Source organism: Bos indicus x Bos taurus, chromosome 12, assembly GCF_003369695.1.
Source record: "Bos indicus x Bos taurus breed Angus x Brahman F1 hybrid chromosome 12, Bos_hybrid_MaternalHap_v2.0, whole genome shotgun sequence".
Classification (NCBI taxonomy): domain Eukaryota; kingdom Metazoa; phylum Chordata; class Mammalia; order Artiodactyla; family Bovidae; genus Bos; species Bos indicus x Bos taurus.
Genome location: NC_040087.1, coordinates 43,644,475 through 43,658,742, shown reverse-complemented (window position 1 = coordinate 43,658,742; position 14,268 = coordinate 43,644,475). Strand labels below are relative to the sequence as shown.

Here is a 14,268-nt window from a genome sequence, read left to right as displayed (position 1 = left end):
AAAAATCCTATAGAGCTGAATAAGAATCATACGGGGACTGAAATAGGACTTCAGAGAAAGCTATTTAAGTGAAACAATTGTGACAAATTTAATATTTGGTTAAAATTAAAAAAAAATAATAATAACTTGGACCCTCTGCTTCAATCTCTTGATTTACCAATTTCTCCTTTCAAGTGATTCCCAAGTAACTGTCACTGAAACATAGTTCTGTTCATGTTGTGTTTCCTCAAATGTCAAGTTTTCTTATTTTTCTATTAAATAAACATGAAGTACTTTCATACTCTGGGAATCAAGTAATCTATTCAATTCAGTTCAGTTCAGTTCAGTCACTCAGTCATATCGGATTCATTGCGACCCCATGAATCGCAGCACGCTAGGCCTCCCTGTCCATCACCAACTCCCGGAGTTCACTCAGACTCAGGTCCATAGAGTCAGTGATACCATCCAGCCATCTCATCCTCTGTCGTCCCCTTCTCCTCCTGCCCCCAATCCCTCCCAGCATCACAGTCTTTTCCAGTGAGTCAACTCTTCACATGAGGTGGCTGAAGTACTGGAGTTTCAGCTTTAGCATCATTCCTTCCAAAGAAATCCCAGGGCTGATCTCCTTCAGAATGGACTGGTTGGATCTCCTTGCAGTCCAAGGAACTCTCAAGAGTCTTCTCCAACAGAGTCTTCTCCAACACCACAGTTCAAAAGCATCAATTCTTCAGCCCTCAGCCTTCTTCACAGTCCAACTTTTACATCCATATATGACCACAGGAAAATCCATAACCTTAACTAGAGGGACCTTTGTTGGCAAAGTAATGCCTCTGCTTTTCAATATGCTATCTAGGTTGGTCATAACTTTTCTTCTAAGGAGTAAGCGTCTTTTAATTTCATAGCTGCAGTCACCATCTGCAGTGATTTTGGAGCCCCCAAAAATAAAGTCTGACACTCTTTCCACTATCTCCCCATCTATTGCCCATGAAGTGATGGGACCAGATGCCATGATCTTCGTTTTCTGAATGTTGAGCTTTAAGACAACTTTTTCACTCTCCACCTTCACTTTCATCAAGAGGCTTTTGAGTTCCTCTTCACTTTCTGCCATAAGGGTGGTGTCATCTGCATACCTGAGGTTATTGATATTTCTCCCAGCAATCTTGATTCCAGCTTGTGCTTCTTCCAGCCCAGCGTTTCTCATGATGTACTCTGCATAGAAGTTAAATAAGCAGGGAGACAATATACAGCCTTGATGAACTCCTTTTCCTATTGGAACCAGTCTGTTGTTCCATGTGCAGTTCTAACTTTTGCTTCCTGACCTGCATACAGATTTCTCAAGAGGCAGGTCAGGTGGTCTGGTATTCCCATCTCTTTCAGAATTTTCCACAGTCTATTGTGATCCACACAGTCAAAGGCTTTGGCATAGTCAATAAAGCAGAAATAGATGTTTTTCTTGAACTCTCTTGCTTTTTCTATGATCCAGCGGATGTTGGCAATTTGACCTCTGGTTCCTCTGCTTTTTCTAAAACCAGCTTTAACATCAGGAATTTTATCATTCACGTTTTGCTGAAGCCTGGCTTGGAGAATTTTGAGCATTACTTTACTAGCATGTGAGATGAATGGGATTGTGTGGTAGTTTGAGCATTCTTTGGCATTGCCTTTCTTAAGTAATCTATTAGCTGATCAAATATCACCTTTTAAACATTGGTTCTTCTTATACATTTGATCCTAAACACACTGCACACCTAGTTTTCTCAAAGCTGCCCATGCACTTTTTTTTTTTTTAGCACTTGTGTTCTTTTGTGCAAATATCCTCTTTTTTTCTAGCAAATTAGGATAGACTTTCAGACTTTATTTAAAGAAGATTTCAAAAGTGAATTATTTTATAATTCTCCCAGATTTCTAACCATTACTTCTGTTTCATGATCATAGCACTTTATTTGTACTCTCTTGAAAGAACCTCATTCCACTGTAGAAAATATTTTCATATCTGTCTTTCTTAGGAAAAATTATGATATTCACTTTTGTGAAATGACTCTGCATCCATCTAGTTAAGAGTCTAGCCATATTTTTAAAATACTTTAAACAATAGAAAGCCCAACTTTGTGGATATTGGCTCTGCAACATGTGTTCAAATAATTGAGCTTTAAGGAAAAATGCCAAGTTTTCTTTTCCATGGCTTGTTTTGAAACAGCATCAAATATCTAATAGTAAAGTTGAATGTGATTAGAATATGTTATATCCTATCATCCTTTTATTTTAGATACGATCCCAAAACAGACACATGGACTATGGTGGCTCCTTTGAGTATGCCCAGAGATGCTGTTGGAGTCTGTCTCCTTGGTGACAGATTATATGCTGTTGGTGGCTATGATGGCCAGACATACCTCAACACTATGGAATCCTATGATCCACAAACTAATGAATGGACGCAGGTAAAATTGTTGCCAGCATAAGTTGCTTCACATATAAGAATTTTTTTCATTTACTTCCTGTGGAGAAGATGTGTACATACAATAGTGTACTTAGTTGAATTACTCTGAACTCAAAGTGACTGATTTTTGTTCATGTTCATGTTCATTTTATTAAAAGTTTATTAAATCATATACTTTTGTGTACTTTTCTATTGTGTATTCTATACTTCAATAAAATTTATATTACAAAGTGGAATTTATGCTTCAGCGGGATTTTCATTTTAAGTCATACCAAGGGACAGGGACTGAATTTTAATCAACTGAAACAAAAAATAAAAGTGAAATATATTTGTTCACAAAAATTTAACTTTGCATGGTTTTAAAAATAACAAAATGAAGTGGATAGAAGCTTATAGAAATTAGCTTTCTGCTTCCCATTTTTTGCTTGGCTATCTTTGTTATGTTCCTTGCTACCTATGGCAGAAAGAATATTCCATGGGATGGTGCTGCTGGAAACTCCAAATGAAACTCTTCACAGCCATAATCATAAAACAAAAGAACTTTTTTCAAAAAGGCCCCCAGAAAAATAGCAAAGAGGCCTGAATGGTCTGTTGCATAATGCATTCATTCCTGGCTGAACACTTTGTTCAAGAAGATGGAGAAAAATAATTGGCTGATCTTAGATTAACCTTCAACTATACACAGCAATTAGAGATTCAGGATCATGTTCAGAGAAGCTTCAAAACCAGTCAAATATCTGGAGAATGTGTGTTGGGGTGGGGAAACATAAGGGTAGGACACCTTAATTAAGATGGAAAATACCTTATGCTTACAGTTACTATAGACTTGCTTGTAATGAGGGGAATGGGTATGTTTTCAGACTTTTTCTTTAATACTCAATTTCTCTAAACTTTTTTTTTTCTTTCTAAATCTCTCAATATTTCTTATTTCTCTGCTTTATCAGAAACTTAAAATCAAGAAACATTTCAAACAAACAAACCATTTTCCCACCAGTGGGTACATTTAAATTCCCAAGTCTTACTTAGTTGAAGCAGAATAATAACCCGTCTCCTCATATTCCCTAATGCATAGAGGGCTTTATTTTATTTTTTTTTAATTTTTGATCACAGAGATGGACTAAAATTTATGTGAATAACTTGAACATTGATTGAAGTAAATTTTTTACAAAAATTCTTACTTTTAAAGATACATAACTTCCTTTGATGATATATGTTCAACTACAATATTAAATAGACTGAGTTGGAAGTACAAAATCAAACTCATCATGGTCAAGCTAAAGTATCTGCCTTATGACTATTACTCTTTCCTAAGGGGAAATTCTTTGATTTCAATGAAGATAGATGCATTTGACAAAAGAGGATGAAAACAGGTAGAATGGAGGAAAGATCAGTGTAAATTTGGAGAACTAGGTTCTGTGTTTTCTGTGTTTAACTTTAATTGTGAAAAAGTAGTGTTCCTTATCCAGGGAGAAGAAAACATATAATAAGGTATAATTATTGCACTGAGAGTTTAGAAGATATATTTTAACTCCTTACATTCCCAAGTTCCTAGTTTTACAAAGGGAGCAATGCATGAATTATTTTTGATTTGCTAAGGAAGTACAAATTCAATGTTACATATCTTAAATGAACCATTTTTACAAATGAATATTAAATAAAGAGGCCTATGGGCATATAAATGATTTAATATAATATTTTCATTATATATATATGTTTATAGTAATGAGCCATTATGCTTATCATTGCTCTAAAATTGAAGTCAGAATAATGCATGTAGTACTAATGGGTAGAAATTTCCAACAGCCATTTTCCCTGATCTATGTTTTATTATATTCTTTTGGGTATATAGTATTTTACAAATAGCAAGGTGGTATTTAAAATATTTTAGAACAAAGTTATTTTAATATAATAGACATTAATTTTAAAATTTCTAAATTAAGATTTTATATCCATATCTTTTCATTCTTTATATTTTTAAGACTTTCAAGTGGTCATCAGGAAACCCACACAAAATCACTTTGGAAAATTTTCAGGATTCCAGACTACTAGAGAAAGCTCTCATATTTGCTGTATATTGCCTGTCACATTCCCTTCACTTACTCCACAGATGGACAAAATCAATTGGTGCAAGCATTAGAATAAATAAGAAAATTATATTGAAATATATAATAATGTATATTTGAAAAACTTCCCAAGCTAGCTAGAATTGGAAATAATGAAAATAGATGAGGGGACATTTGCAGATACGTGTCTTGCATAGGTACATACAGAACACACACATACATGCTTGCATGAGTGTGTGTATTTGTGTTTTAAATAAACTTGATTTTTCCACTTAAATTTTTTTTTTTTTTTTTTTTTTTTTTTGCGTATGATCTGGAACAAAATGTGTGTGCTTTAAAGCATAGAAATAAATTTTTAATTTTGTTTCCTCTAGCTTGAGTAAAATCATCCTTTCATGTGTTTCTTTGGTACATGGTCATAGTGCTGTCATGCTGCATCTATCTGCAGCTATAAAAACCAAATACAATATGTCATTTACAGTCATATATCGAAAGACTGGCATAGTTGCTAGCATGGGTAAGAGACGTGTGAGACTTTCTTAAGTGAATAAATTGTGAATTATTTTTGCAGCTCAGTTTACTTTGTTGTACATGGGTTTAGTTCATTTGCATACAATCAGTCTATAAGATATTCAGAATTAGTTTCAGGGAAGTCTGGTAAGATATTTGCATCTTGGATTGCTGTTTAATAACTAGTATCATGCCAACCATTTTAGATTAAAAATCCCATGGACGGAGGAGCCCGGTAGGCTGCAGTCCATGGGGTCGTGAAGAGTTGGACACGACTGAACTACTTCACTTTCACTTTTCACTTTCATGCATTGGAGAAGGAAATGGCAACCCACTCCAGTGTTCTTGCCTGGAGAATCCCAGGGACAGCAGAGCCTGGCGGTCTGCCTTCTCTGGGGTCGCACAGAGTCGGACACTACTGAAGCAACTTAGCAGCAGCAGCAGTTTACTCAAAAGTATAATGCTGGAGAGAGAAAAGGGCAGATTGTCAAATATGTATTAAGATAAACTGAACCGAGGGGAAGAGAGGAAAAACTCTCAAATATTTAAAAAGTACTTACATACAATACAATATATCAAATGCTTAAAATAGAATGATAAATGCTGAGGTAAGAGAAATACTTTACACTATGCTAGAACTTAAGTGTATTAGGTAGAGAAATCTTCTTTCGGGAAATTATATAAATAGACTGTGGAATGGCAAATAGATAATAGTTAAACAGATAAAAATATGGGGAGTGGTTTGGTTTAAGAAACAGAATTTTTAAAGAGTCATGGGAAGGAGAACACACAGCATGTTTCATTGAGCAAGAAATAAAGTGGTGAGCAATAAGTTTGGAGAGATAAAATGGGTCTTTAGGATATAAGGCAAGAAACCATGTTATAGAATCTTGACTTTACCATGAACCGAAAGGATAGTTAATGAAGGACTTTAGACAGGGAAAGTAAATAATCAGAATTGTGTTTTAAAATGACTGCACTTGATAGAATATGATTAGGAGAAAGATCAGAAATTTATTAGGATATACTTCACTAATTCACTGTAAGGGTGGGAATTTTTTCCTTCTTTCCTTCTAGTTTTTTTTTTTTTTTTTTTTTTTTTGCTAATCTAACAAATTGACATAAGACAAGTTAACAGGAAAAAAAAACAAATTTAATTTTGTGCATATGGAAACCCCATATGGACTCAAAATAAATGGCCAAAAGCAGGAAGCTCTTATACTGTTTTAGACAGAATTTAGAAGACAAAGTGGTTTGGGATTAGGTAGTAAATTAGCAAAGAAGTTACAAGGTTTTCTGACACGGCCTTTCTTGGCCCTAAACTCCTTATGTCTGGTGATAAGGATGCTTTTTACACTCCTAGTAGAGAGAGGGTACCATCTCACATGAAAAAGCTATCTCCTGCTTTAAGGGGTCAAAGGAAGGTCACAGTGCTCCTTCTGCATGAAATATCACTCAAGTGTCTTTAATTCAAAATAATCAATGTGCCATAGTGGCATATCTTGGAGTGGGCTATTCTACTCTCCTTTCACACTCAAGGTGAAGTTGTAACCTGAACTAGTTGAAGATAGTAGGAATGGTGTAATTCAATTGGTAGGAGAGATAATTATAAGACCTGATGTTATTCAGCTGTAAGCTTGAGGGAAATGAAACTAAAGGCTGTAGATATGCTCTAGGTTCCTGTCTTGAGCAACTGAGTAGAAGGATAAAAGAAATAACAGAAAGAAGAGTAAACTTGGGGCAGTGGGGGAAGGGAGGGAGCAGCAATTCATTTTTACATGCAAATATAATCATGTATAGAGACATAGATGCAAATGTAGATAGAAGTATACTTCATCTGGAACTATGCATAGTAATTTTCAGTGCTAAATGCACATAGAGAGCATCTGGGGAACTCTTCAAAAATACTACGCAGAACTCATGTCATTCCTATTGAATGGTGGCCCTTGAGTAGTTATATTTTGTAAAAGCTCTTTAGATGGCTATGACATGAAGCAACACTTGAAAATCATTGGAAACTAAAAGAGACAATGGAAACTGTGTGCAATTTGGAGTCAGAAATATTGAAAATTGTAGACCTAAATGTTACCAGATTTATATCTCTTCATACTCCATTTACTGTAATATAGAGATGACAACATAAGATGGGATTATAAAAGTGACTGTGGTGATCAACAAAAATTATTCTTAATACACAATATGCTATCAATATATCACATGCTCCTTTTTGCCTTTCACTTTGAGCAAATATCTGTGAAAAAGACAGGAGACATAACATTAACCTTTTTTAAAAAGACACTGTATTAAATGAAAGGTATAAAAAATGATATGAGAAGATTTTCTATTTGTTTTAACCTATAGAAAGATAGCAGGTGACAATAAGCACAATTAAAAGAACTAATGTATAATTAGATAATGGTGGTAATTTTCATATGTAGAGGATGGGATAGTGTCCTTTCTCAATCAATAAGATAGTGTATATGATCTGAAGTTATTTTGCTCTCAGCTACTTCATTTGCTACACTTGATTAATTTTATCTTCGGTTTGAAATAATATCCTATAATTTCTAATCTACCTGATGTTTTTATGTAAATGAATTATTCTTAGAAAACTGTATCTAAAAATCATTGATCTCAAAAGTTCAAATTATTAAATTCTTAGCTTACCTCCATGGAATAAATTTTTAGTACAAATTCTTTAAAATTATTGCTTTCAATATATTTCTAGCCAATTTCATATTCAGGATTATTTTTTAAAAATCTCAGTTCTCATCAATAACACTCATAATATGGATTTTAAAATAGGCCCTGTAGCAATTGCAATTATGTTCTATTGATGATAGCATATTGAAATCACATCATTAAATGTCTCTGTTTAGAATGAATTAATAACACATTTTATTCAGTATAATATCTTTGGAAATGACTTTCCAGTGACTTCAATAGTGAAGCAACTATTTCATCTAAAATATGCTCCAAGCTATCAATTTGAAATTTCATCAAAAATGTGTCCAGGCAAGCTCCAGAAAAAATCTTTGCTGACAACTTTCCTATAGAAGCTTCACTTCATTAAATATCATTAAAGAATTTATTACTTTTATCAAAATTCCACAAATAATTGTAGGTTTTAAATACTTCAATATTCATATTATTTTATATAAATGCCATTTTTATTGTTTCCATGTTTATTGTATTACTTGCAGATATATTGGGAAATGATAATCATATTTATTAATATTTTCATGGATATGAATGAATGATTTAAATACATTATAATCTGTATATTTTTCCATAACAATAAAATGTGTCTTAAATCATATTTCTTTTTTTTTTCAACAGATGGCTTCCTTGAATATTGGAAGAGCCGGTGCCTGTGTAGTAGTCATCAAGCAACCTTGACTTATATTTTTGGAGAGATTTTATTTGCTGGAGTGGTTATTTTTATATTAGAGGGCAGGAATGAGAACTTCTGGAGATGAAAATTCTTCAAGAAAAAAGATTTTGGTAGATTTACCTACTGAGATCAAAAAAGGTAGAAGATGAAACAGAATTATGGGAAACAAGAGAACATCAAACTGCTGTGGGAACACTATCTGGTTGTATGTTAGTTCAGGAATGGTTATTGGTAATTTGTTTTGTAGCATACAATAACTAGAGTTACCAAGGCTCGTATTTCTTGGGCAGTTAAAAGGAGAGATAAAGATTTCTGACATGGATAATTTCATGACTAAAGCTCATTGAATGTTTTATAATCTGTGATGATATTCCAGAGGTTGCCAAGAGTAGAAGACATGATATTTCATCTGACAGAATCTGATTGATTCTGCCTTAATTTCCTAATCAGATGTGGTCATACCAGGAGGTGGAATGATGCTTTATTAAACAAACATGCTTTTTCCTGATTTTCCTAAACTATGAGGACAATTAGAGAAACAGATTCATGCTTGCACTCTTGCCTCTTGCACTCAGAAAACAAATCAAAGCTGCATATGTCATCCATGAGGATGGTTGAATTTTATTGCAACTGTATTAGCAATTTGAAATTGGCACACAAAGGATTGTTTTCATTAAGCTTACTATATTGCTTTGCTTTTTGATCACACTGAGAATCAATACAATTAAAGGCTTTTGCCTTATGATGAGTTCAGTGTAAGCATGGAAACTAGTTATTCTGAATGTTTAATATATATATATATATATGTATGTGTGTGTGTGTGTGTGTGTGTATATATATATATATGTATCCATTGCATGTTGAAACCCTTTAGAATTTTGTTCATAAAACATCTTAGAATTTTGAGGGAGAAATCTTTGATACATTCATTTGCAGTGTTAATGGCCATTGTCAGAAGGACGGCAGACTTCAGACCCTCATTCCCTACTTTTCAAACTTGCTACATTGATAAGCACATTATTTTATGCCAAATGTTTGTAATTGTTTAAAGCATATAGTGGAAATGTTATACAATGTCTTCAATAGATCCAGGTAAATGTTAAATATAATTAATAAATAATAGAAAATTTGCTTTTATCAGTGTACCTTTTTTCAATAAATTTTAATTCAGAACAGAATAAAAAATTCACAAGTTATTCTGCAAAAATAGGCATGTTTTGTTGCTTAAACTTTCATAAATCAAGGAGCATATATTTTCATCAAAATAAGCTTATTTCTTCCTACATATTATGCTGTCACAAAATGCAATCTCTATTGATTTTTTTTATGATCACTCACTTGAGACAGCAATAATGCTTAGAAAATTCGTATCCCATAATGAGAGTGCTGACAATCATGCTGCTGCTGCTGCTTCTGCTAAGTCACTTGGGTCGTGTCCGACTCTGTGTGACCCCGTAGACAGCGGCACACCAGACTCCCCCGTCCCTGGGATTCTCCAGGCAAGAACACTGGAGTGGGTTGCCATTTCCTTCTCCAACCCATGAAAGCGAAAAGTGAAAGTGAAGTCGCTAAGTCGTGTCCGACTCTTAGTGACCCCATGGACTGCAGCCTAGCAGGCTCGCCTGTCCATGGGATTTTCCAGGCAAGAGTACTGGAGTGGGGTGCCATTGCCTTCTCCGGATAATCATGCAGGAACTATCAATAGAAAGAAAGTCCCTCATTTTGAGTCAGTGTAAAACATGTAATTGAATTTTATTGTTGGGTAGTGGAAAAATATCAGAAACCTAGAAACCAAGAAAATATTGATAGTTTGTGTAAAGGAAATATTAGGAAATCCAATGTTTTTCCAATGTGTATATGTGATAAAATATTATCAGTCACATTTCAGAAAATAACATAATTATAAATACAAGATGTTAAGGAAGTATCAGTGATTTTTAATTGTAGTTAAAAGATATATAGCTTGAAATGCATATTTTAGCCATTTCAAATTATGCAGTTTACAATTCAATTTTTTTTTTTTTTGCCTATATGTTCTCTTCAATACATAGAACATGTGGATAATATCAGCTAACTGGAGTGGACAACTTATACTTGAAATGTTAAAGAATAGAGGGGAAAGTAAAATGATATATATCTATTTTTCAACCATTAAAAGTTTGTGGCAGTCATATTTAAAACTTGGTTAATACATTTATCAATGTTTCTACAAATAATTTTTTTCCCTAAGAGGAATATTCCACCAAACAACTTTGCTGTATCCAACCAAATATTTTCGATATGTGAAACATATTAGCTTGCTGCTGCTTGCATTTCATACTGAGTGTACACACCCAGTTTACCAGTCAAGGACATTGAAGAGCAGTTTGGGGAACAAACTCAAAGCTTATATGAGATAAGAAGAATGGATATTATTTTGTCATTTACTTAAAAATATATTGTCCTCCAAGGTTACATGCTAAATGAGTTTCAGGATGTACCATCTACCCTGCTATGACTCCAATCCAGGATTCTTGAAATTTAGCTTTGTCAACTGGTAATTCAGCTATGCTAAGGACGCCACTTCGGGGTGAAATTTCTGCTAAAGATAGGATTTACTATTTGGCTGTTTAATTAATAAGGTACATCTAAAGAAAAGAAGTATGTTAATAGAATATACTATTAACGTTGCTAGTTTTTCTAATATACTGTTCATGTTTTTTATAACATTGATGTCTCTGAAGCATATCTTATTTTTATAAGTAGCTCTATTTAATCTTCAAATATAGTAGTTTTTTGTTTGTTTGCTTGTTTTTAATTTTCCTGGTCCCACCACATATCATGTGAGATCTTATTTCTGCAGATGAGGGATCAAAACTGCAACCCCTGCAGTGGAAGTGCAGAGTCTTAACCACTGGACCACCAGGGAAGTCTCTGTGTAATCTGCAAATATTTTCAATGTTAATGAAATATCAATACTATTATTGATACAAGGAATATATAATATACAATTGTCCCACCATATCCATGCAGCATTGGCTTGCCAATGCCCATCAAAGGCAAGGACCTGCCCTGGGTGTCATAGTTTGTAGATGCTCAAGACCCATAGTCATGATTCGCATTCGTGGGTCCCACCAACCTCAGACTGTGTAGTATTGTATTTATTGAAAAAATATCCATATGTAAGTTAACCCATGCAGTTAGAATCCATGTTGTTCAAGAGTTAACTATAGTTCAAAATTATTTATAAAATTATAATCACATCCAAGTGTCCATACATGATAGTACTGGAATTTTTAATGTCACACATTAAAACCCAATATAACACAAATTTACAGTTTGAATGTAATAAAAAATAATATTTGTAAGTTTCTCCTGGGTAGATACTGCAACAAAGACCAAATAAGACTAGAAGCATTAGTGAAATCAGCTGAGAATGTCTAAGGAGATTAAATAGTTAATTATTTTATGCATAGCTTGAAGAAAACAAAAAAAAAGTCTATTTAGAAAATAAAATAAGTAATCTGCTAAAATCTATGATAAAACAATAACTTTGAAAATTAACATTTAAATATAGGCTAAAACATAATGCTGAAATATCTAGTCATATTTCTAGATTGAAATGTTACTATAAATTTTTTAAGATTTTGAGGCTTTGGGAACTCTTAAACATATCCATGTCACTCTTAAAAACTATGCATAGTGGTTTTAGTATTTTAAAAGACGTGAAAGTAGCAGTAGAAGTAATAAGAGAAATAAGAATCAAAGTTAATCTTTTTGGCAAGAAGGGAAACAGTTCGCTATCCCCAAAATACTATTTTGGGGGTATTTGGACATAAGGATTATCTTGAACTGGCTATTTTTTAAGAAACAGCAGACACAGAAAAATCTCTGTAAACTAGGTAGACATACTGTTAGAGACATTTGTATTTATATGAGAAATTCCATTTGTAAAGGTATCTCCCTCTCTGTACAGGAAGAGGATGATGACTAAATACCTAGAGACACTAACAGTGGAAAAAGCAAATCTGATTAGCCACCTTACCCTACTTACTGTGATTTTACTGGTCCCATTAGTGGCTCCTCCAACTCCAGTATCTTCTTTTGTCTTTAGCTTAAAATGATAAGCTTTGTTAATGATTTTAATGCTTTTCTAGATATGAGAAGATTGAAAAAACAAAAAGCTCAGAAAACCTTCTGAAAATATCTAACTATGTAAAGACTTGTTTTGTCAGGTTTTCCCAAAGCACAGAATGCCTCATTCCTGATCTCTGCCCTAAATATATTTCAGGGTGATTTTTAAGTTCAGTGACTGCAGTGGCAAGGGACTTAATCCTTGTCAAAGAAGATGGTGAGTGACAATTTTTCATTCAAACAGGTGATGATCATCTCACTTTACTTTATGAATGTGATATCTCTAAATCCTTAAGACTTTGATGGTAAAAGAATAGTTGTTTCCTATTACACTGATATATGATTTTTTTTTTCCCTAACACTTTTGGTCTTTTTCACTGTTCATTATTTCTCTAAATGATAGTGAACCAGTAGTATTGCAATAGATTGGTGATAGTGGTGGGAAAATAAATTAAATAAACAAAAAAATTCTCCAATCCAGAAAACCCTACCACAAAAATACTAGAAAAAAATTTATTATTTAATAAGCATAAAACCAGAATTTAATACACATCACACATGACATGCTATGAGGTGGCAAAGATAGAAAGCTCATCCTTTTCTGTAGCCAAGCAGACACAACTCATTAAGCTTTTTTTTTTTTTTTCAAAATAAACAATATTTACTTCTTAAGTAAGAGGAACTGAACATTTGTCATATAGTTCATCCTAACTTTACCCAGCAGTTGCTTTTTAAAAAAACTACTAATGTGACTTGTTAAACTTGAACACCAATTTCAGCCATTATTTCTCTGTAAACTCTATTTCCATCTCAGTTTTCTCAATGAAGGTAGCAACTAAGGTGTCAGTAATCCTGTCTAGTTCTCATATGAAATCCATGTACTCCAGGGTAAACTTTATTAGGAATAAAGTATTTTTTTCTCATCTACTTTCATTTCGTCTAATTTTTCAATGGGTTCAAAAACTAAATGAGGAGGAGTGTGCTATACATTGGATTCCCTCCAAGCCCAAGTAGCAAAAGTTAGCTAGGTGAAATGTGTATATGATAAGCAAAGAATTCCAGTTACAAAACCTTACAATTTTTAAAAAAGAAGATATATGCAAGAGAAATTGTATGTTCATTCTATGCCCATTATTTTATAATCTGTTTTAGTCTTACTGAGACTAGATAGGACAGAAGTAATCCCTGGTCTCAAGGAGCCAAATTTGGCTTAAGATTCTTATTCACCTTCATTCTCCTAAGATGATTAGTTCAAGTTTGCTTGGGAACTATCAGCTTGCTTGTGTTAAGAAACAAAAGTCAGCCAAGTCAATTTTGAAGATCTAATTGACTTCATTCAGATTCATGAACTGGGCAGCACCCCATTTAGGAACTAGAGGAAAGCTTGCTGCTAAGTCACTTCAGTCGTGTCCAATTCTGTGCGACCCCATAGATAGCAGCCCACCAGGCTCCCCCATCCCTGGGATTCTCCAGGCAAGAACACTGGAGTGGGTTGCCATTTCCTTCTCCAGTGCATGAAAGTGAAAAGTGAAAGTGAAGTCGCTCAGTCGTGTCCGACTCTTAGTGATCCCATGGACTGCAGCCTACTAGTCTCCTCCATCCATGGGATTTTCCAGGCAAGAGTACTGGAGTGGGGTGCCATTGCCTTCTCCAAGAAGAAAGCTTAGAAAGGGTTATACAAAATGGAAGCACTTTATAGGAAGGACATAAGGCAAGGGAGCTATTGGCAAAAGAAAGGAAATAATTATGTTTAGGCAAAGATGTCTTCTTTGGTG

The 14,268-nt window shown here is 33.8% G+C and overlaps 1 protein-coding gene across 1 annotated transcript in view; it reads left to right on the top strand.

Moving 5' to 3' along the window:
* Positions 1–9,517, top strand: part of KLHL1 (kelch like family member 1) — a 524,949-nt gene extending 515,432 nt beyond the window's left edge. Inside the window, exons 10-11 of the mRNA XM_027557663.1 lie at positions 2,243–2,414; positions 8,326–9,517. Coding sequence (XP_027413464.1) covers positions 2,243–2,414; positions 8,326–8,385 — 232 coding nt within the window. The 3' untranslated portion in view covers positions 8,386–9,517. The remainder of the gene's footprint in view (positions 1–2,242; positions 2,415–8,325) is intronic.
* The last annotated feature ends 4,751 nt before the right edge of the window (positions 9,518–14,268 follow it).